This window comes from Onychostruthus taczanowskii, unplaced genomic scaffold, assembly GCF_017590055.1.
Source record: "Onychostruthus taczanowskii isolate IOZ18803 unplaced genomic scaffold, ASM1759005v1 scaffold86, whole genome shotgun sequence".
NCBI classification, from domain to species: Eukaryota; Metazoa; Chordata; class Aves; order Passeriformes; family Passeridae; genus Onychostruthus; species Onychostruthus taczanowskii.
The window spans coordinates 130,197-150,911 of record NW_024506552.1 but is presented as its reverse complement, the minus strand read 5'-3'; the positions used below and the strand labels follow the sequence as shown (position 1 = coordinate 150,911).

Below are 20,715 nucleotides of genomic sequence, written 5' to 3'. Positions count from 1 at the left end.
GGTTGGTTGGTTGGTGGTGGGGGTGTTTTTGGTTTTGTTTTCCCTTTGGTTTGGGTTTTTGTTTGATTGGGTTTTGGTTTGGGTTTTTGGGTTTTATTGTTTAGCTTTTTTCTCCTATAGTTGTCTGGTTGGGTTTTTTTATGCTGTTTTTGTGGGTTTGGTTTTGGTTTTTGAGTTTTGGGTCGCTTTGCGGTTTTTGTTCTAACGAAATGCGGACGGCAGTGCACACCGCGAACTACATCCCCCAGCGTGCCCCGCGGCGCTCCGTGACGTTCGCCTCCATTGGCCCTGCGCAGCGGCGTGTTCATTCCCGCGTGGCTCTAAAGCTGCGCGTTGGGCCGGGGCCGCTGCTCGGAGCGTGATTGGCTGGAGGCGCCGCCCTTGCAGGGTAGTGCGTGGCGGCGCGGCCATGATGGCGGGGGGCGCCGGCCGGGACGGGCTCGGGGCTGGGTGGCGGGAGCCGGACCCGGCTCCGGCGTGGCCTCTGGCACCGACCCCGGCCTCAACACCCTCTTTGTCTCTGGCCTCGGAGTCTCTCCAACCCCTGCAGGACCTGACCGGCGATGGAGGGGTGCGCAAGGAGCAGCTGCGCCCCGGCACCGGGCAGCCCGTGCCCCCATCCGCCTCCGTGGCAGGTAGAGCCGGGTCTGGGGCCTCCGGAGCCTCCTGTGGGCCCTGGGAGGTCCCGTGGCCAGGGCCGGGCACTCTTGTTAGGGATGTCCCAGCTCTCTGGCACAAGTTGCCCAAGGAAGCTGTGGTTGCCCCATTCCTGGAAATGTTCAAGGCCATGCTGAAGCAACCAGCTCTAGTGGAAGGTGTCCCTGCTCATGGGCAGGGGGTTGGCCTGGATGATCTTCAAGGTCCTTTCCAACCCAAACCATTCCAGGGTTCTCGCAGTCTCTCCAGGGCTGGTGTCCTGGAGTGAGGCTCCCTGAGCTCGGCCTGCCTGCCTGGGGGGTTCAGAGTGCTCTGCAGTGATGTTGTGCCTGAATTCACTGGTAGTTCAGGCACCAGTAACCATCTCCTGAGCAGCTTTTAAATAGGAATTGTATAGTTTAGCCAGTGTTCAGCAGGACTAAGAATGTGAAAATCTGTGGAAGTGTGGGCTGGAGTGAGGATCTGGTGCTCATCTCTGTCCCCTGTGTCTCCGTGTGGGGTTTGGTCACTGTGGCTGGACCTGAAGTGGGTGCTGAGGGAAACAGGGCAGAGCCTGTTGGGAAAAATCCCCCAGGACTCTAATGTTGACATGCAGGTGGCTGGCAAAGACCACGACAAGGACTTAAAAGTGCTGATATTGTACTGCAGTATATCTCTGTTTCAGAGACTGTCTCCTCTCCTTATCAGTATTTTAACGCTTGGGATACCCTGTTTTAACTTCTTGTGGCTGACACATTAAATGAAAAGGCATCTTGACCTTGAGGAATGAAGGATTTCTAGGGCCCACCTGTGCTCACAGAGAAGTTTGAAGTTGGAAGCGGTTCCTGAAGTGCAGGGCCCTGTTGCTGTGTCAAGAGAGGCTTATTACAGTGTGTTTTCTGAGACAGAACTGGAGTTACAGATGCTTGGGGTAGCGGTACATTTTCCCCCTTGTTCTTCTTTCCACAGCTTCAGCTTTGATTAGGGAATTCTTTTTAAATATTTCTGCATATAACTGGGGTCTTTTAATTTGCTCAGTTGAAGTTTCCAATTCTTAAAAGTGCGAAATCACATCTTTTAAATAGATCAGGACTCTGTCTGGGAATGATGCTAAAACACACAGCAGTTGGCTGCTTGGATGTGACCAGGTTTTTGGTGTAAAACAGAAGGGTTTTTGCTGCCTCTGCTGTTCTGTAGCAGAACAGAAGAGGAGAAGCAGGATAACTGGGTGGTTACAACTCCTGGTGTGCTCCTGATATGCTGTTATGGGACATGTAATCAACCTCTTGCTTTTCCCTTCTCCCCACTCCTCGCTTGGGCTGTACAGTGAAGTACTCTGGGTACCTGGGAAATTGGAATAAGCTCTTCTGTTCAAATGGGAACAGCAAGTATCCAAGGCTGATGAAACTTGGGAAAGGTAGGTTTGAGCCACAAACTTTGTCCCGGGGCTTGGGATTGTATTAAGGCATTTTGGGCTCTGGGGTTGTATTAAGGCATTTCAGTTTAAATGCTGTTTGGTGTCTTTAGGTTGTTTGAAACCTTTAACACTTGTTCATGGAGTCCAAAATCCTCCTGGTTCACATGGGAGATGGAATCTGGACCTGCTTACCTTCCGCCTGGGAGTGATAGGGGGGTGTTTCCCACCTGCCCTCGGGCAGTTTTAAATCTCTTGAGAAGAGATTATGTTTTCCAGGCTGGACAGGCCTTTTAGCATGCTGGTCTAGTGGAAGGTGTCCCTGACTGTGGCAGGGCTTGGACTGGATGATCTCTAAAGCCCCTTCCAATTCATCCCACTCTGGATTTGCAATGCCACGTGCTCAGTCCCACAGCAGCAGTACCCCTGCTAATCCCTTCTGGAGCAACTGGCTGTTGTAGTTGCTGAGACAGGAGCTCCCAGGGGTTTTTTTCCTTCAGGCTTAAGGAGAAGTCATTGTTTGGTGTGTGAGTGCATTAGTGTTTGTGAACCTCACCTGTCCCACCCCTCGTTGTGACAGACATCACACTGTGGGGGCTGGAGATCGGGCTGCTGTCTATGACCAAAGGAGAGGCTGCGCTCTTCGTCCTCGCTCCAGAGTACGCCTATGGCCAGCGGGGCTGTCCTCCCTCCATCCCCCCAAACACCACGGTCCTCTTCAAGGTGGAGGTGTTGGACTTCATAGACTCAGAGGAATGCGACGCCTTCTTTGAGCTGACTTATGTGAGTTCCTTTAATAAGGCTTGAGACTGAAATCTGGAGGGTGAACCATCAGTGTCCTGTCTCACAGTTGCTGTGGCTGGTGTATTACATGTGTTCAGGTGAATGCTGGTGCAAGTATCTAGTCCCTGGGCTCACAGCTCTGCTCTGATCCACATGCCTGCCCTTTGTGTCCCTCCATGCCTCTCTCTGTTTGCCCTCCCATGCAGAGGGAGAAGGCGTGATCTGCCTTTGTTTGCTCCTCTGTGCTGAATGGAGTCAGTGGAATGGCTCACATTTATTTTTAGTTTTACTGGAAACCTCTGGTATGGTTGCACTAGAGGGCACCAACTTCCAGGAATTTCTTTAAGGAACAGTAAGGAGCTGACTGTAACAATCGTCTTCAGTCTGCAGTGTCCCAGTGCCCCACCAGCCCCCACCCTTTGCCTCTTGGCTCCTCTCCCAAGTGCTCCCTCTTTTTTCCTTTCTGGTGAGTTACAGTGCCATTGTTAATTCACCTTTTCATGTCGAGGGCTTTGAGCTGTGGTTGTGGGTCAGTGAGTGGAAGCAGAAGCTAATGGGGAAGCCCCTCCAGCCCCTGCACAGGTAAATTTTCCCCGGAGCCCTGTGAGCAAACCACACTTGTTGTGCTCCTTCCTTGCCCACCTGTTTTGGCTGACTGACCTCTCTCTATGAGCTGGTTCCAGCTTGCAGATCCAGAAGAAAGGCTGTCCCTCCATTTTTATCTTTTTTTTTAATGATTGTTGGGATTTTTGTTTGCTGTTTGGTGTCTTTGGGAGTGTCAGGCTGTCCCAGAGCTGGCCTGAGAGCAATTAGAGCAATGGAACGTTTCAATAAGCTTTGTGCCAGTGGCAGCATTTCTGTTAACTCAGCTGTGTGCTGAAGGAGTTGGGCGGATTTTAAGAACACATTCCTGCCTTTTTTCAGTCCCACTTTAGGCCTGAGGAGCTTCCTGACCTCTTTACTGGGAATAATCACCACAAGAACACTGTAATGTTTCAGCCTGGCTGGGGAGATACCACATGGTGGTGGCCCAGCTTTGGTAAGGACCTGGCTTCTGCTGTGTGAATAGGAGGGGGCTGTTCAGGACTGTCCTGTCTGAGTTCTCTGCCTGTTTCCTTTAGTTTGAGCTAAAATTCAGATATTTCTTCACACAGGAACAGCGGGATAGACTTCCTCTAGAAAAGGTGTTGAAAGTGGCAGCCACAGAGAGAGAGTTTGGCAACTACTTCTTCTATAAGCAGCGCTTCAAGATTGCCAAAGACAGATACAAGAGGGTATGGTACCAGGAAAGTGTGGGGTGTGCTTTGGGAAAGCTTGGGTTAGCTCACCACAACAGGTACAGGTTAGAAGTCAAATAACTTTATGGTATTTTCCAGGCATAGTTTGTTACTTCAGAACACGGCTTGCACACCTGGTTTTGTGTGAGCAGCAGTGGTAAATGAAGGCATTGTCACAGAATCATTTTGGCTGGAAAAGCTCTCTGAGACCATCAAGTCCAACTGTTCCCCAGCACTGCCAAGGTCACCACTAACCCATGTCCACAGGTGCCACATGCACAGGGCTGTTAAATCCCTCCAGGGGTGGGGATTCCACCACTGCCCTGAACAGCCTCTGTGCCAGGGCTGGACAACAATTTCAGTAAGAAATTGTATCCAACCTGAACCTCCTGTGCTGCAACTTGAGGCTGTTTATCTTGTCCAGCTACCTGGGAACAGAGCCTGACCCCCATCTGGCTGCACCTTCTTGTCCAGGAATTGTAGAGAGTGAGAAGGTGATCCCCCCTTATGCTTTTTCCCAGTCTGAGCCTCTTCAGCTCCCTGTCCCGGCAGAGTAAATAAAAAAAAAATTATTTTATTCTCAAACTGGAAGGCATCTGCTACTTTTTCAGAGGTAGCAGTGATGATTCAAAGTTGCTTTTGCTTGGGTTTTTGAAACAAAAGTAATTTGACTTACCTTCTTCCCTGTAAGATATCCATATTTATCCTATAAGATACTCATATTAGATCTGAGTCCTGGGTCCTTTTTTTTGATTCTTTTGCTTTCCATGGTAAGTTTCTAAACCTGTGGTCATATGGTCAGCACGACTAGTCATGCTGAAAATGCCATGTCCTGTATTTAGAGTTTTGATTGTTACTACTTTTTAGTGACCTAGGTGAACAGAAATGTGGGTGTAGCTGTTGGATGAGATGGATTTCTCACTTTCCATGATGAATTTGTTGTGCACTGGCTGATTTTCCCTCTCTGCTCAGGCACTCTCCATCCTGGGTCGCAGCTCCTCCAGTAAGGCAGAGCAGAGCCAGATCAACGCTTCCAAACTGCTGCTGTTCCTGAATCTCTCACTCACATACCTGAAACTGGAACGTGCTGACCGAGCTTTGAAATACGGGGAGTTAGCCTTGGAGATGGACCAAGGAAATGCCAAAGCGCTGTTCAGGTGTGGCCAGGTGGGCAAATAACTCCTCATGGAACATCCCAGCCTGGCTGTGGAGGGAGCCCAGAATGAACTGAGGAGAGTCTCTGAATTCTGGGCTGCTGCAGTAGTCAAGGTGGTTTGTCTGCATCTGCCCTTTTGGAAAGTCTGGCTCTCTGGAAATGTGTCACATGGAGCTTTTCCTGGAGTGTTCCTGAATTACTTTTCTCTGTCGCAGGAAAGTTTGTTTTAGCATGAGGCCTGAAGAAGGGCAGTGGGTCTGTATTTATCTTGTGATGCATCTGATTTCTTTCCATGACAGGCTTGTCTTTACATGAGGGAGTACAGCAAATCCCGGGATTTCCTGGCCAGAGCTCAGTGCATCCAGCCCTTCAACCGTGATATCAACAAAGAGCTGAAAAAGTTAGCAAGGTGAGAGCCCTCCTTTCCATACCTGCAGAAGAGAGAGTGTTTGGACAGGCTGTAATACCCGTTCCAAAATATTTAAAATATTCAAAAAACCCCAAACTATTGGGTTAATAATTGACTTGGGAAAATGCACGTGGAGAAAACAGCTTGAAACATTTTTCAGGCCCAGAAGCTGCAAGTGAGGAGCTCAGAGCACCCACCCTTTCCATGTATTTCTTTGGTGGAATGTATGTTTCATGACTTGTGAGCAGATTGGGGTGAGGACAGGGATGTGGGGGCTACTAAAGTACCTCAAATCCAGCGAAATACACATGGCTGATGATCCAGCTGGTAATGTTCTCAATAAGTATGATTTTTATTCCCCTTAAGATGTGTTGGTTATTTTGAGCAGTTGCACATGCTTCAGTGCACAATACTAATATTCATTAAAAGTGAATTTCTTGCCATCTTGGAGCTAATAAATGAACAACCCTGAAGATGGACTCTCCCTTTCCCCACAGGCTGAGTTCAGGACTATCCTGCCAGCTTTAGTCATGCCCCCACCCCACCAAAACATGACTAATGCTTGTCTATGCCCTCATGATGTTCTCCCTTTGAAATTGCCAAAAGCATTAGCTTTTTCCCAAAAGTGTGTGCTGTCCTCCTGGCACTGTTTACTGAGACAGGAGCAATGCTGTCCTCAGCTCTGGAGCTAACAAAGCAGCCCTTGAATATGAACCTGCTTCTGTATGTCAGTGCTAGGCACTTAGAGAAAGGCAGCAGTAACACCCAAAAAGAGTGGTTGGTGCTGCTGGAAAAGCCAGTCTGGTGGGCTGAATGCCTTTCACCAGGGGATATGTTGGTGGAGGGCTGTTCTGTCCTGTGTATTCATGTTGTCTTTAATAATCTGTCATAACACCAAGTCTGCAATTTTATTCTGTTCCTTCTGAAGTACAAAGAGCTTGAAGGCAGTATTAGCTGCTGGTCTGGAAATTTTAAATTAATTTCTTGCATTCATCCTGATCTCCCACTGGGTATGGAGCTACCAAATTGTCCACTGAGGGTGGGGAGTTCTAAACTAGATCTGGCTGGCTGCTCTTGGAGGCTAGTACGTGTATAGTGCTAGAAGGCCTGATTCTAGAAGCCTCATGTAGTCACTTAGATTTGTTTGAAATATGTTGGTAGATAAAAGAGAAATTTTGCTGATGGTGTTTAGGTGCTGTGGCCGGGAAGCAGCAAGGCATTTCTGCCTTTGTCAGCTCCAGCTGTGTAGAGAGCAGCACGTTCAGTGAGTGTGCATGTGTCAGAATTGAGTGCACGTTAAACCACTGCTGTCCTGGAGTTCTTGCTTCGCTGCCTGTTAAAACTGGTGTACTTTTTGCTTTTAACCGTGCAATGGTTTGGGTTAGAAGGGACCTTAAAGCTCATTTCACTGTCATGGGCAAAGACTCTTTTCATCATACCAGGGTGCTCTAAGTCCTGTCCAACCTGACCTTTAACACTTTAGGGATGGCGCAGCCACTCTGGGCAACCTGTGCCAGGGCCTCCCCACTCTCATAGGGAAGAACTTCTTCCCAGTATCCCATCTAACCTTGCCCTCTGGCAGGAGGAAACCATTCCCTCTTGTCCTTATCCAAAGTCCATCTCCAGCTCTCCTGGAGCCCCTTTAGGCAGAGGAGGGGATTCTGAGGTCTGCCTGGAGTTCTTTCCAGGTGAACACCCCTGCTCTTCCAGCCTGTCTTCAGAGCAGAGGGGCTCCAGCCTTTGGAGCATCTCCATGGCCTCCTCTGGACTTGCTCCAGCAGCTGTATGTGTTTCTGATGCTGGAGGCAGCACTGCAGGAGAGGTCTTTTGCCTGTGACAAAGAGTGGAATTAGTGTGAAACAGATGAAGCAAGTGTTACTGGGCGTTGTTAATGAGGCCATCCCTCTGGCTAGATACGCAATGTTGCCAGCCTGCCCTTACCTGAGAACTTGCAGTGTGATCTGACAAATGCTTCAGAAATAGAATATGAATCAAAATCTCATTCTTAGTGGCTTTTCACTTCCTTACTGAGTACATTTATACTTTGTTAAAAGCTATGCTGTGTGATAATCAGCAAGCTCCCTTATGCTGTCTAGAACAAAGCTTTGGAATGCATCTCTTTACTGGCTGAAACAAGTTCTTGGCAAAATCCTCTGGAGAACAACAGGCAGAATGCAGGGTGAAAGCTATATAGAATGTGTCTGGTTCCAGCTGTGGTGGATTTGGTGCAAATTCTGCTGCTGGATCTAGGAATTCTATTGGAAGGCTTACATTGCATCAAAACCAGAATGAATTTGGGTTCTTCCAATATCTGGCATTAATCTGTTCCTCCAAACAAGGGGCTCTTGGATTTCCTGCTGTCATAGGTGTGGGGATGTGCCAGCTACAGGTGGGCATCCTTGGTCAGCAACTGTGTGAGATTTACCCAGAAAGATTTGTTCTGCTGGGATTTCATACCCTCTGAGGTTCTGGGCCCCAAGGGTGCTGAGGGCTGGGGCTGAGAGAACCTGAGCCAACCTCTCACCGGGGCTGGTTCTGGTGTGTTGCACAAAACCCTTTGCTTTTGGCCTTATATGGCAGCAGATGCAGGAAGGCTGAACTCGTGGGCAGCCACTGATCCCTGGAGCAGTATTCCTAAACTGAGTCAGCTGCAGCTCAGGGATTCCTTACCAGTGAGGTGAGAGCACAGAGAGCAAAGGATGCTGTGCTTGGAGAAGTTCAAATGGAGCAGACTGCAAAGCTTTTGCCATCCTGTCACACTGGCAAGGAAGAGAGAACAGAGGAGGATACATCTGCTTATCATCCACTTAGTCCAGACACAAATCCCTGCTGTCTCCTTCCCATCCTCTGCCCAGATCCTACATCCATGGTAGATATCCTGCTGTATGGTAGTCGGACAGTGTCTCCTGGGTGCTAAAAGAATTTGCATAAAGACACACCAAAGTATCCCACAGCACACAGGTGGGCTTCCTCTGCACTGTCCCATGTTTCCAGAACTAGTGTAGAAAGCACCTGTCTTACAGAAGGCAAGTGATCTAATTAGTCCCAAGCAGAGATCCAAGGTCTGGGGGTGAGGCATGACATTTCCAGCTCTCTTTCCCTGACATTGCAGAAAGAAGGGCTTGGAGAAGCTGTGTCTCTGCTGCCAGCACAATTTTCCATTATGTTAATTTATTTATATTCAGAAAATGACGTTATTTTCAGGTTATGACACTGAGGGTGGCACAGACAGTCTCCAGCCCCTGATGCCATCCTGTGCTCTACTTTGCAGATACTACAAGGAGTACATGGAAATGGAGAAAGAAATGTGCTGCCAGATGTTTGACCCTCTCAATTCTTATGGCTGAGAAGAAATCAAGGTAAAATCATAGCTGTAGTGTTCTCAGGTGGGGAACCTGCTTCTGCTCTGTGGGGTAGGCTTTTGGAGGCAGAATGGAAAGTGATGGGAGTGTGTGGAGAGGAAGGGCAGGATGGTGGGGTGGAACACTGCTACATCGTCACCTTGAAGAATCTTTCCTCTGAGGTAAAGCATGTTTGGGACAGAGACCTGGAACTGGCAGCAGTTGAGTAAGTTTGGCTTCTTGTTTCCTGTGCTGCTCATCCCAGCTATTCGTGGTCAGAGCCAGGGGCTGAAATAGCTCTGTAGTCTTGTTTCTCTGCCAGTTAAAAGAAAGGAGAAAAAAAAAAAAAAAGAAAATTCCTGTCAAACTTGAGAATTGGATTTCCTCCTCCCTTCCAGCACTTCTCTCTGGAGCTGTTGGAATGCCTCACTTCAGAAAAATCTAAATATTTTATTTCTGGGTTTTTTTTAAGTATTAAAAAGAAGTCTGTTTGGATAGAAAATTTCAAGTAGATGTTTTGGACTCTTTAAAGCCTTAAATCTTCTAGCAAAATTGACAGGTTTATAAATGCACCAAGGCTCTTTGATCCTTCTTTTTTTTCCTCAAAATCTTCAGGGGCGTGCAAGCAGGAGCAGAAATCTTTTCTGGTCTCTTGCTTTTGGGGGAAACCCTAGGGAAAGAATTCTCGAAAATTACAAAATCCTTCTGTCATGAACCATCCCCAGCTCAGGGTCGTCAGTTTGATGCTCTTGTCTCTCCTGCAATACAGACAGTATCTTTTGCTAGCAGAAAATTAATATTGGCAGACTTTCCATCAGTTCTGATGTTTTAAGGTTGTCTCTTTGTGCTTGTGAGGAAGGTAAGGCAGTGTTTGAGGAAGAGGTTGGATTGAATGCTGCTTCCTAAAGGAACACAACCTTCTCCTGACTGGACATGACTCCTTGTGGAGTCTTTACCCTTCCTGCTGCCCCTGTGCTCAGGTCCAAGCTGGGCATGTGACCTCAGAGAACAAATCATCCTGCCCTGGGTTTGGGATGAGACTTACTAAGTGTGTGAGCAGGTGCCTGCCCCCAGGAAAGGAGCTCTGAGAGGGGATGTAAGACTGATGAGGTCTTGTGCAGAAAGTCTGTGGCTCTAGATTTGGCAAGAGGCTCTGATTTTCCACTTGCTGTGTTTCAGGAAGTTGCAGTTTGGAAGCATATAGGATCTTGGGTCTCATCCCTGGTGGTGTCTGACCTGGGAAGCTCTTGTGTGGGTCTGGGATCACCTGGGCCTGGTTTGTGGTGGGAGTCAGGGTGACTGTCAGGAAGGTTATGTGGCTACTTGTTTCCCAGAAAGCATCTTGTGAAGATGCTGATTTCCACACATCTGGTGTAAGTAAAACCAGTGATATTGGTTAGAGGAGACTGAGAAGTACAAAGGAAAAGGGCAAAATCTGTCCTGTAGGCAAGCTTAAGTGCTGGGCTGAACTGCTTATCAGGCAGTTTATCCACTGACTGCTCTGTGTGGTGTTGTTCCACCTCACACAGCTGATGGACAGCTGTCAGTCAAAAATATTTCCAATCTTCCTTGAAGTTGATTTTTGTTGCAGTATTAAAAGGAAACTAAGTCTCCCAGATGAACATAAATCACTGGGACCCAAACAAAAATCTACTATTCATTCACAGCAAAAGAAGTCCTTTGCTGGAGGAGGTTCCTGCAGGGCCCTGTGCGAGCTGAAGGTTGGGCTGCTGCTTTAAAACTTCATTATTCATTCAGAGAGGAGCAAAGCAGTTCCAGCAGGAGCTCCTGCTCCCTGTCAAAGACACTGGGAATTGGTCAGAATTGAGGCAGAACATTCTTTAATGCTTTCCAACAGCTTTGTACCAATTAAGTTAAGGGTACAGGCTGTACTGGGGCAGTTTGGCAGGCCAGCTTCATCTGTTCTCTTAGACATTGAGTGAGGAGATGGGCTGGAAATGCTGTCTGCAGTCCATGGTTAATGGACCAGTGGAATCATAAAAGTTACAGAAAACCTCCCTATATACCAGCTGACAGGTGCTTGTGGGGCACTGAGCTGACCTGGGGTCCAGCTCCTGAATGGCTCAGAGCTGTAATTGTAGTATCTCTTCCCTCCTGAACATTGCTGCATCCATCCTTTGCTTCAGAGCTCTTTCCAAGCTGAGACTGCTATGCCTTTGCTGAACCCTGCTGTGTTCCAGGAACAAAGTTCATTTCTCTGTACTGAATAATCCAGGGCTGTTTTGTATAATAACACTCAAACCTGGGTGTACCTGAGCATCTTCCTTCTGCCTGATATTTTTGTAGTGATAAGACAAGGGCGAATGACTTTAAGCTTTAAGCACTTTAAGAGGGAAGATTCAGATTGGATATAGGGAGGAAATTCTTTCCTCCAATGAGGGTGAGGAACTTTCTTACCAGTGAGAGTGGTGAGAGCCTGGCACAGGTTGCCCAGAGGAACTGGAGCTGCGCCATCTCTGAAGGTGTTCAAGGCCAGGCTGGATGTGGCTCTGAGCACCCTGGTCTAGTGGAAAATGGCCCTGCCCATGGCAGGGAGTGAAACCATTGAGTTTTAAGGTTCTTTCCAACGCAGACTATTCCATGATTTCTGTATCCCCTGCCAGCTGTAGAGCCTAGTTCTTCTAATTGCCACAAACATCTTGCTCAGAACACGTTTCCTACCTTTTCAATGGAATTTTGGGTCAGAATAGATCTTCCCTTTGGCAAAATGCAAGGCTGCTTGTCGTGTTTCTTGGGGGAATTCAGAACTCAGAGGGAGACAGAAGCACAAACTCCTTTTTAAATCCATCCTGCTGCAGTTCCTTCCAAATGCCTTGGGTCTCAAGCTGGCCCCTCTGAGGGTTTGGTTTATTTACCTGTCTCTGCTCACGTTGTGTGATGCAGGTATGTAGAGCCTAGTCTCCTGGGATGTGCAGAGCTTGAAGTCCTCTTTGGTGTCCCCTAAACTGCACAATGGTGGGCTGAGGCCTCTGGCTTTTTGGAACTTTTTGTTATGTTTTGATTGAAAGACCCATCAGGAAAAATAAAAATAACTTTCCCATTGTTGTGTTGCTGTGTACTCTCTCTCATAAGAGAACTAAATCATGAGGACTGGAGACAACTTCCCTAGGAATGTCTGGATTCTAGTAGAGGGTCCTTGGTGATAGTTCTGTCCCAGGAGGATGAGTTTCTGCACTCTTATTTTTGGTCATAGGTGAGCCAGAGTTGAAAGCTTGTCTCTAATATGTACCTCAGCTCACTACACAGAAGAAGTGGTCCCAGGAGTTGGGAACACACAGGGAGATGTTCCAGTGAAAACAAACAAGACTGAAATTATGACAGGAAGCAGTAACTTTGAGGTCAAACTGGTGATTGCCATGAATAGCAAGTTCTACCAGTTCTGGAGGCATTAATGGTGAGAATTGGCTGCAGAACTGAGGCTGTGTCAGCAGGTAGAAGTGACTATAATTGGGCTTAAAATCAGCAGCAGTTGCCAGTTGAACTGACCTACTAAGCCGCAGGAGATTTGCAAATAAACTGAGAAGTCTGTGCATAACACAATCAAACTCCTGCCTTGGGAAAGCTCCAGACTTGGAATAAACAGTGACTTGCTCCTTCCCCTCCTGCTCTCTCTTATTCCTGAGCAGAACTGAAATGTACCTCCTGCTGATTCTGTCCCTCCCCACTGCAGCTGAACAACAGAGAACCAGCGATTCACTGCTCATTTAGAATATGCAAATTACTGTCCCACTGAGGTGTCCTGTGCTGCAGAGGAAATTGTTAAATCTCTGCTTTCTGCTGAGCCTTGCCAGGTGAGGGGGAAGGCTTGAAGGGAGGACTTAATTAAGCATTCTCCTTGTTAAGCAAAGGAAGGAGAAAGGCTTTAATGACATTGTTTTCCTTCCAGCTCTCTCCTCTTCTAGCATCTTGCACTTTCTTCTGAGGATTTCTGCAGCTCCTGCCTGCAGTAGTAACTGTAATACCTCTCTGAAAGGATCCTGTGCTCTGATCTCTTCTGGAAACTGAAGAAATTACTGTGGTACCTGGTTTTAGGGATCCCTGATACGCTTTCCTAGGACTGGACGTGGGTCTGGATGCACTAGGTTTGGCTTTGCCCAGACTGGGAGGTCTGGCCGGGATTTAGAAGCCGCAAGATGATGTGAAATGGAAAGGACAGAGACCTGTGCAGTATCCCAGTGTCCCACTGTGTGCCTGTCCTTCAAGGCTGTGGTGAAGTATTGGTCCTCCAGCCTTATCCAAGGATAGGCCCTCTGTTCTCTCTGATTTAGGAAGCGCCTAAAGCCTGTAATTTCCTTTTGTGCTCAAACACAAGTCTCCCAGTTGAGGTATTAGCAGATTCCTGGCTGCAGTGCTGAAAGGAAACTTTGCTGGGGCCAGGTGGGGTTGGGCTCTGCTCTCAGGTGATAAGTGACAGGACAAGGGGAAACAACCTCAAGTTGTACCAGATTTAGATTAGATATTTGGGGAATTTTCATGGAAAGGGTTGTAAAGCATTGGAATAGACTGCCTAGAGCAGTAGTGCAGTCACCCTTCCTGTAAGTGTTCCAAAAATGCGTGGATGTGGGACTTCAGGACATGATTTAGTAGTGAATGTGGTGGTGCTGGATTGATGGTTGGACTACATCTTAGAGGGTTTATCCAACCTTCTGTGATTCTGTTCTCCTCCAGCTTCTGCCTGTTAAAGGTCACCTGGCACTGGTCCTGGGAAGGCCAGGCTGAGACCCCAAGGGATATCCCTGTGTGAGGTTTTACTTCTCAGAGCCTTTGCTAGCAGCTCTAATATAAAATATTCTGGTGTTACAAATCAGTAGAGCATGACAATGGTGTTGGGCTCTTTCCATTCCCGTGATAACAGCTGGTTTATCATGCAGGTGGAGTTTAAACAGAATTGGCTGTGTGTAAGATGGGAATTTTCTTACGAAGTTTTAGCTTTGCAGAGCACTCAGAGTCACTATCCCTCACTTCCCACAGCAAGTAGGCACATGATTATCCTAAGTTTTTCCCTGAGTTACAATTTTTCAGGCCTTCTTTCTCTCCTCAAGTTGTGCTCTGTCTGGGCACCAGTCCTGCTGCTTTGGAGGCTCCAGACTTTCCCTTTGAACTAACAGAAGAGATGTCTTTGTCATGTTTTTCTTAGACTTTAATCCAGGAATTTTAAATTATCATAGATGCTTATTACTGTCCTGATACCCTTCAGGGGAAGTGCTCTCCTGGTTATGAGAGGGTGTTGGTGCTAGTCCGAGTCCTGAGACCTGCCAGCTGTCCGCTCTAGTGAGCGGTGAAACACCAACAAACTGGAGCAGAGTTTCAAATGCTCTAATTGGGCATTGCAGCAGCTGTGATGATACAGGGGCAGCTGATGATAATGTGATGAGTACTGAGGGCCCTCAAAAGTGTTCACTGTGGTTTTGAGAAACACTCATCTGCTTGGGAGCTCCTAAGCCTTGTTCACCCTTGTTCACTTGTGCACTGAATCACAGAGTTGTTAAGGTTGGAAAAACCCTCTAAGATCACAGAGTCCACCTGTTTCCCCAGCACTGCCAAGACCACCACTAACCCATGTCCCCAAGTGTCACATCCACACATCTCTTAAACCCCTCCAGGGATGGACACTCTACAACTGGCCTGGGCCAACCATCCTGTGAAAAAAATTCCAGAATATCCAAACTAAACTTCCCCTGGCCTAGCTTGAGGCTCTTCCCTCTTGCCCTGTCCCTGTTCCCTGGGAGCAGGGCCTGACTCCCAGCTGACTGCCCCCTCCTGTCAGGGAGCTGTGTAGTGCTGGAAGGTCCCCCCCGAGCTTCCTTTTCTCCAGGCTGAGCCCCTTTCCCAGCTCCCTCAGCTGCTCCATATTGGAGTGTCTTTTCCATCAGCAGCAGCACAGAGCACGTGATGGATTTGGGGACTATATCCCTGCTGGAACAGCATCTGGACACTAGTAGCTGTGTCTGACACAGTGGCAGCAGCACTTTGCAAGCAGTTGATGGTTTTGGCTGTCAGCACCGGGAAGTCCCCATGAAGGCTCCATATTTAGGGAATGAGCTTTTGGAAAGTCTTTTTGCTTCAAATGCAGGGAGTGTCTTGGCACTGTTGAGAGTTGGTTTGCAGAGCTCAAGAGTTATTTCCAGTAAGGATAGGCATGACCTTAATGTGCCTCTTGTGCAGCCCACCCTGCTTTATCAGGGGCTGTTGATTCCATAGAATGCTGAACATTATTGTCATAGAGGTTATCTGAGCACGTGAAGGACTGGGAGCTGCTCTGAGGATCAGTTTCAGCCCCCACTTGCTGGGTGAAGTCCTTCCTGAGCCAGAAGTGTGTGTTGAAGAGTTCATCACTTCTTTCACCTTCCCATAATCGTTCCTCTTATGGGACCTCTTGCTCCCTGAACAAGAACTGTTGTTGCTTTGGCTGGGTGCTGTTTTAAGGGTTTGGGTTGCCTTTTTAAAGGTGTGCTTGGGCAAGAGCTCTGCTTTATGGTCTTTCTTTTTGCTTTATGTATCCTTGTCTTATCCCAGATCTAAGCAAACTTCACAGCTCTTCCTTCTATCACTTTAGGTTTGGGATGGTAGTGCATGTCATCAGCATTCAGGGCCTTTGGAGTCAAGACTTGTTACAGATCTCTGGAGAATTCCTCCTGCTACACCGTGTCTGTCTAGCATACACGCAGCTCTTGGAACTCACTGTGAATCTTTTGCAGAGCTGAGAATCTTGGTAAATTGACTTGGAAAAAGTGTCCTGAGTTAAAAATGTGTGTAAGTGCAGATCTTGAGATGGCAGTTGACGTTTATGTGGCTTGGCTCTAGAAAAGACGAGCAGTATATCTGTTCCTTCCACTTTCCTCCGTGGGTTTGGGCATCTGTGATGGGGCTCTGACTTTGGATGTGGGAAGGGTGAGTGTCTATGCTTGTGTGCTGCCATGCTCTGAGAATATATCCACAACCACCTCAGCCACTGGAGTGGCCACTTGAAGCCCTCACAGCTGGACATCGCTAAAGAACACTTACAAAGAAAAGAGGAGGGCATGGCTGACTGCAGAGCCACTTCCACAAAGAGCATATAAATGGTCCCTTAATTAGGGAATTTTCTCCCTAAGGCATGTCACCTGCTCAGAGAAAGCTCCCTAGGATGGCAATGCCTTATGCCCAGATAAATCAGGACAGGCTGGTGTTGTAAATAGCTGTTCCTCTCCTGGTGTCAGGGTGATTGCCCAGAACATAATGTTGTCAGCTGCTGAGAGCACCCTGGTGCTGCTGGAATTTCATTTCAGTACTCCAGAGCACTGCAGCCTGTCAGGGACCTCTCGTGGAGCCCCTGAGATTGTTCCCTCGTGGTCGCAGTGGTTTTTCTCCAGAGTGTCGGTGCCTGTGGGACTGGTCAGGCTCTGAGTGAAGAGCACTGCTTAGGCAGTTGCTGTTCACGGTTTTGGCTCTTTGCTGATGTGTGCACATAACCTCTGCTTTCCCAGCCAGGCTCATGTGGAGCTGCGGTGTTAGGATGTGCTTTATCCTTCTGGCTACTGAGTCACAACTTCCCTTCCTTTCTTCTCCATGCTCAGTTGTAAATCCCATTTAGATCCGAACAGAAGCATTGAAGAGGAGGTGTTCTGTTTCCCCTAAGAGAGGAGGCTGCATTTCTATGAATATCCTTTGAGGTCACTTTTCTGAGATGTGAAAGCTTTCTAGACTGCCACCACCAACCTGATTTCTTGGATTCTTGCCTTGAGGAGCACTCTTCTCACTGAGGGTTATCCCAGTGCAGCACTCTGGGAGCTACTGCCTCAAAGCATGGGAGGCAGTGAGGGCTGAACTGGCAGGAGCAATGTTTAAGTGCACAATTCTGAGTCTTCCAGTTTCCTCGTGTTTTGACAGGAACTTTATCTGCTGTGTTTGGTGCCTCCCTATAGCTCTTCTAGAGATGGAGGCAGGAAAGGGGGAGCTGCAGAAGATGCACCTGCAGTTTTTTATGCAGAAAAGCAGCTTAAACAAATTGTAAAGTCTTACTTAAGCATTAACTGTTAATTGTGGCTTTAATGCAGAGTAAAGATGATATAATTACATCATAATTATGATTATAAAAGACCTGTGACCTGGTGTGTTACTCCCTATGAGTTGATGATCAACTTTGTAGTTCCAAAGGATGAGCTAAAATAGCTGAGACCAACAGGCTTGTGTGTGACCTGTGAAATCTGAATGTGCCTTGCTGGATTTCATGGCCGAGTTGCTGCCAACCTGCTGTAGCGAAGGAAACAAATCTTGGAGCAGGCTTCTGCTTGGAGTGTGCTCTTCTCCTCCATCCAGGAGCAGCACTGGTCTTGAACTTCATCCAGCTACTGTGTCTGCTGGGTCCTGTGATTCCCGTCCACTTCTCTTCTGATTGTGGAGCCATTTGGTGGAAATGAAAGAGACAAACTGATCAAACACTCCCTGAAATGGCTTTAGGATTTCAGTTTGAATTTTTTTTTTTTAATTAGCTGCATGTAAAGACTTTATTACTTCAATTAGCAGCCATGAAACCAAAAACCTCTTGGTCTGATCCTTTATTTTCCTGGTGTACAAGAAGCCTCAGTTAGCTGTAGGCTCGCTCCAAATTAGACACCCCAAACCCCAGCTAACAACTGATGGAACACCCAGTGATCAGCTTTGAAGTATTCCTGTTGGGAACATGTGAAGGAACTGCTTCGTGGGGATGGGATTAGACTGATAAGGAGCAGAATGGAAGTTAGTTGTATTTTAGGAGGAGCAAGGATGCTTTAGTTTAACAATGCAGAGAACACTGTAGCACATCAAGAATAAGGATTCCTTTTTCCCACTTGAAGCCTTTCTTTCCTTCTCCTGGTTGAAAGAACTTTCTGCTGTGAACTGGAGAAATTATTTAGGTGTTTCTCTCTCTGATTCATTTTCAAAGAGGAGATCAGCTGAAGTGTTCTTCAGTCATTTTCCTTCTTTATGGATTTCCTTTCCTCCTTTTCCTGGGAAGTGCTGCTAGCCTGGATTGACAACTGATACCTTGTGTGTCAGGAACCTCGTGTAGCCCCAGAGTTTTGGAATGTTTGGCAGTACAAGGGGACCTATTAAACAAGGCTGTAACATGGGATTTGGTGAGTGCACTGACTCCCAGTTTGTAGTAGGCTGGAAGTCTCACTCCTGTGTTTCTGACAGTATTAAAAGTTCCTCAACTCTTTTGTGCTTTTATTATCCCAAACTTTAAATTTGGGACAGCCCTTGTAAGAGGCGCATTGTACTGACTCAGACCCGGTTTTCTGGCAGGGTGGCCCTTTGTCATGGGTTCTGTGGGCTCTGAGCCCATGGACTGATGCTCCAGGGTCATCAGAGGGAGATGAGTCATTGGGGGTGGGCTGGAAAGTCTTGATGTTCCTCAAAGCCCCAGTTGTCCCGTGATCCTGTGGGGCCCTTCAAGGATGTACAATGAATGAGGTGTGCATTTTGAGCATCATGTGATGCTTCATCTTCTCCTCTTTTAGTCTATAAAGAAGCTATTTCCCTCACAGTTCTTGGGGGTTTTTTTGCCTCCTGGTTAGCAGCCTGTAACTCAATATCCTCTAAGGAATAGGCTTTCCTATTTTGCTACCAGTAATTTGATTTACATGTGCTGGAATGGCCACTGCAGCTGAGCTGGCTGTGCCAGCTGTGGTAGCATGCTGGAAGAGTATAAAAATAGGTTTGGGCTCCTGGTATCTCTGAGCTGTGAGCAGGTCATGCACCTTTTGGATGGGATCCTTTGCTACTCTGAGCTCCTGTAGGAGACAGATACTGGTTTGTTCTGGGGAAAGGTTTCTAAGGATTTTCTTGGGTTTTCACTTATTCTATTTTTCCTTCTGCTGGTGATCCTATGGATGAGAGAGGGACAAGACTTATGTTCCAACAGTATTTTGGTGTCTTTTGTGCTCACAAATTGGGGAAATACTTCCAGTAGGAGTTTTTCTGTGTTGGTATTTGAGAGGAGCCACTTGCAGCTACATCAAGAACAGCAGGATGTGACCTGTGGCACCAGATACAGGGGAAGGTGCTGATTCTGTCTGAGCACTAGGGAGGGGAAGGTGCTGCTTCTGCAGGAGCAGAGGGAAAGCCCACCTGGGAGGGGCACTGGAGGAGCAGGTGAGCTTTTGGCAACAAGGTCAGTGAAGCCGTTAGAAGGTGAGGTAGGTGAGCCAAGTCCTGATCAGTGACCAGAGAGGTTTCCCTTTCAAATTTAGAGCTGAGGAGGGAGGAATCACCACTTAAAAACAGTCCTGGTTCTCCTGATGCTGCACCAAGATACAGATTTCCTTCTGGTTACCCTAAAGAAGGGGAGGTATGGGTGGAAGCTGAGATGAAATAAAGAGGTTTTGCTGGATGTGGAAATTGTCATTTCCCTTGCCAAGGCTTCAAGATTGTCAAGGACCCAACTGCGAGTGATGGGCTGAGGTAAACAATTGCCCAAAGCGCTGGGGGTGCTCTGTGATCCATTGCTGGGATGCAGCCAGATAGCCAAGCCTTCTAGTGCTCCTGTCCTGCAACAGGAAGGAGCTGGGAGCACGGAAATACAGGGAGAAATAATAGGAATCTGGGTTGAGGAGAAATTCCTGTGTTTCATACAAGATTCACCTTTCTCCCAAAGGCAGAGTAAGTATCCAGGCTTCAGTTTCCCAGAACCAGGAAAAGTGTAAATGGTGGGAAGCATGGATGACCCTGTGTAGGAAGGGAAGTGGCCCAAGGAGTACTCTGGGGGTTTCCCTGAGGGGGCCAGGCTCGGTTTTAGCTTTTGTCTCTTAATACTCTGTTTTCTCCAAGTCTTTCAAGAGGATGTTGAATGGATTTTAAGGGGATTTCACTGTGTTTGTTCCACTTGTGCTAATCTGTGGAATTCTAGGTGTTTCTTTCAGGGCCACTGGAGGTGTGTGCTGGTAACCATGGATCATTGAGAGCTGAAATTCAATAAACTGTGCAGGTGATGCTGGGGAAACACTGACTGTGATACTTTGTCATCCTAGGACTGTTGCAGCTGTCCACCTTTTGGCACATGGAGACCTCGGCATCACAAGTTTTCAGAAAAGGGGCAGAAGCACTGTCTTACTTCAAGAGACTGAAGTGAAGGTTCAGTGTTTATACACAACCTGATTTTCCTGAAGTTTGGTTTGTTTGCTGTGTTTTCAGGCAGTTTCCAGAATAATTAAATCCATGCTGTTGGAGAGAGGAATGGGTCTGTGAAAATTCCTTCTCTTCTCCCATGCACACTGTTTGAAGAAAACTCTTTCCTGATGTCCTGCCTCTTGCAGATAGATTCCAGGCTGCTTTCAGGGAATTTCTAAACGGGAGGCGGATGCTATGAAGTTTTCTATTTACACAGGTTGTTCTTAAAAAAAGTTTGATATTTTTGTTCTGAGGAAATAAACCAACCTGAACACTAAAGCTGGCAGGACTTGTGCCAATTTATTGCACAAATAAAAGTGATTGCAAGAGTGATTAATGCCTGAAAGGAGCTGGAATTTGGAATGGGGTCTGTAGAGCTGGCTCCCTTTGTGCGCGACTGGTTGTTGCACTCTGCTTTGGCTGAATGTTCCTGTGAATGTTGATGCCAGATCTAAAATTGCTGAATAATACCAGCTTTGGCGCAAACTCCAGAACTCCGTGTGCTCACATGAGGCTGTGGCTGGGATTGAGTAAATGCAGAGTCAGAG

General features: G+C 47.4%; 1 protein-coding gene across 1 annotated transcript; it reads left to right on the top strand.

The window, feature by feature from the left end:
• Nucleotides 1–409: 409 nt before the first annotated feature.
• On the top strand, nucleotides 410–20,362 carry FKBP6 (FKBP prolyl isomerase family member 6 (inactive)). The gene is made up of 8 exons (XM_041424975.1): nucleotides 410–635; nucleotides 1,964–2,053; nucleotides 2,631–2,833; nucleotides 3,988–4,107; nucleotides 5,083–5,277; nucleotides 5,566–5,675; nucleotides 8,947–9,034; nucleotides 20,029–20,362. Exons 1-7 carry the CDS (start codon nucleotides 410–412, stop codon nucleotides 9,020–9,022), a joined length of 1,020 nt encoding a protein of 339 aa, XP_041280909.1. The 3' UTR covers nucleotides 9,023–9,034; nucleotides 20,029–20,362.
• Nucleotides 20,363–20,715: the final 353 nt, after the last annotated feature.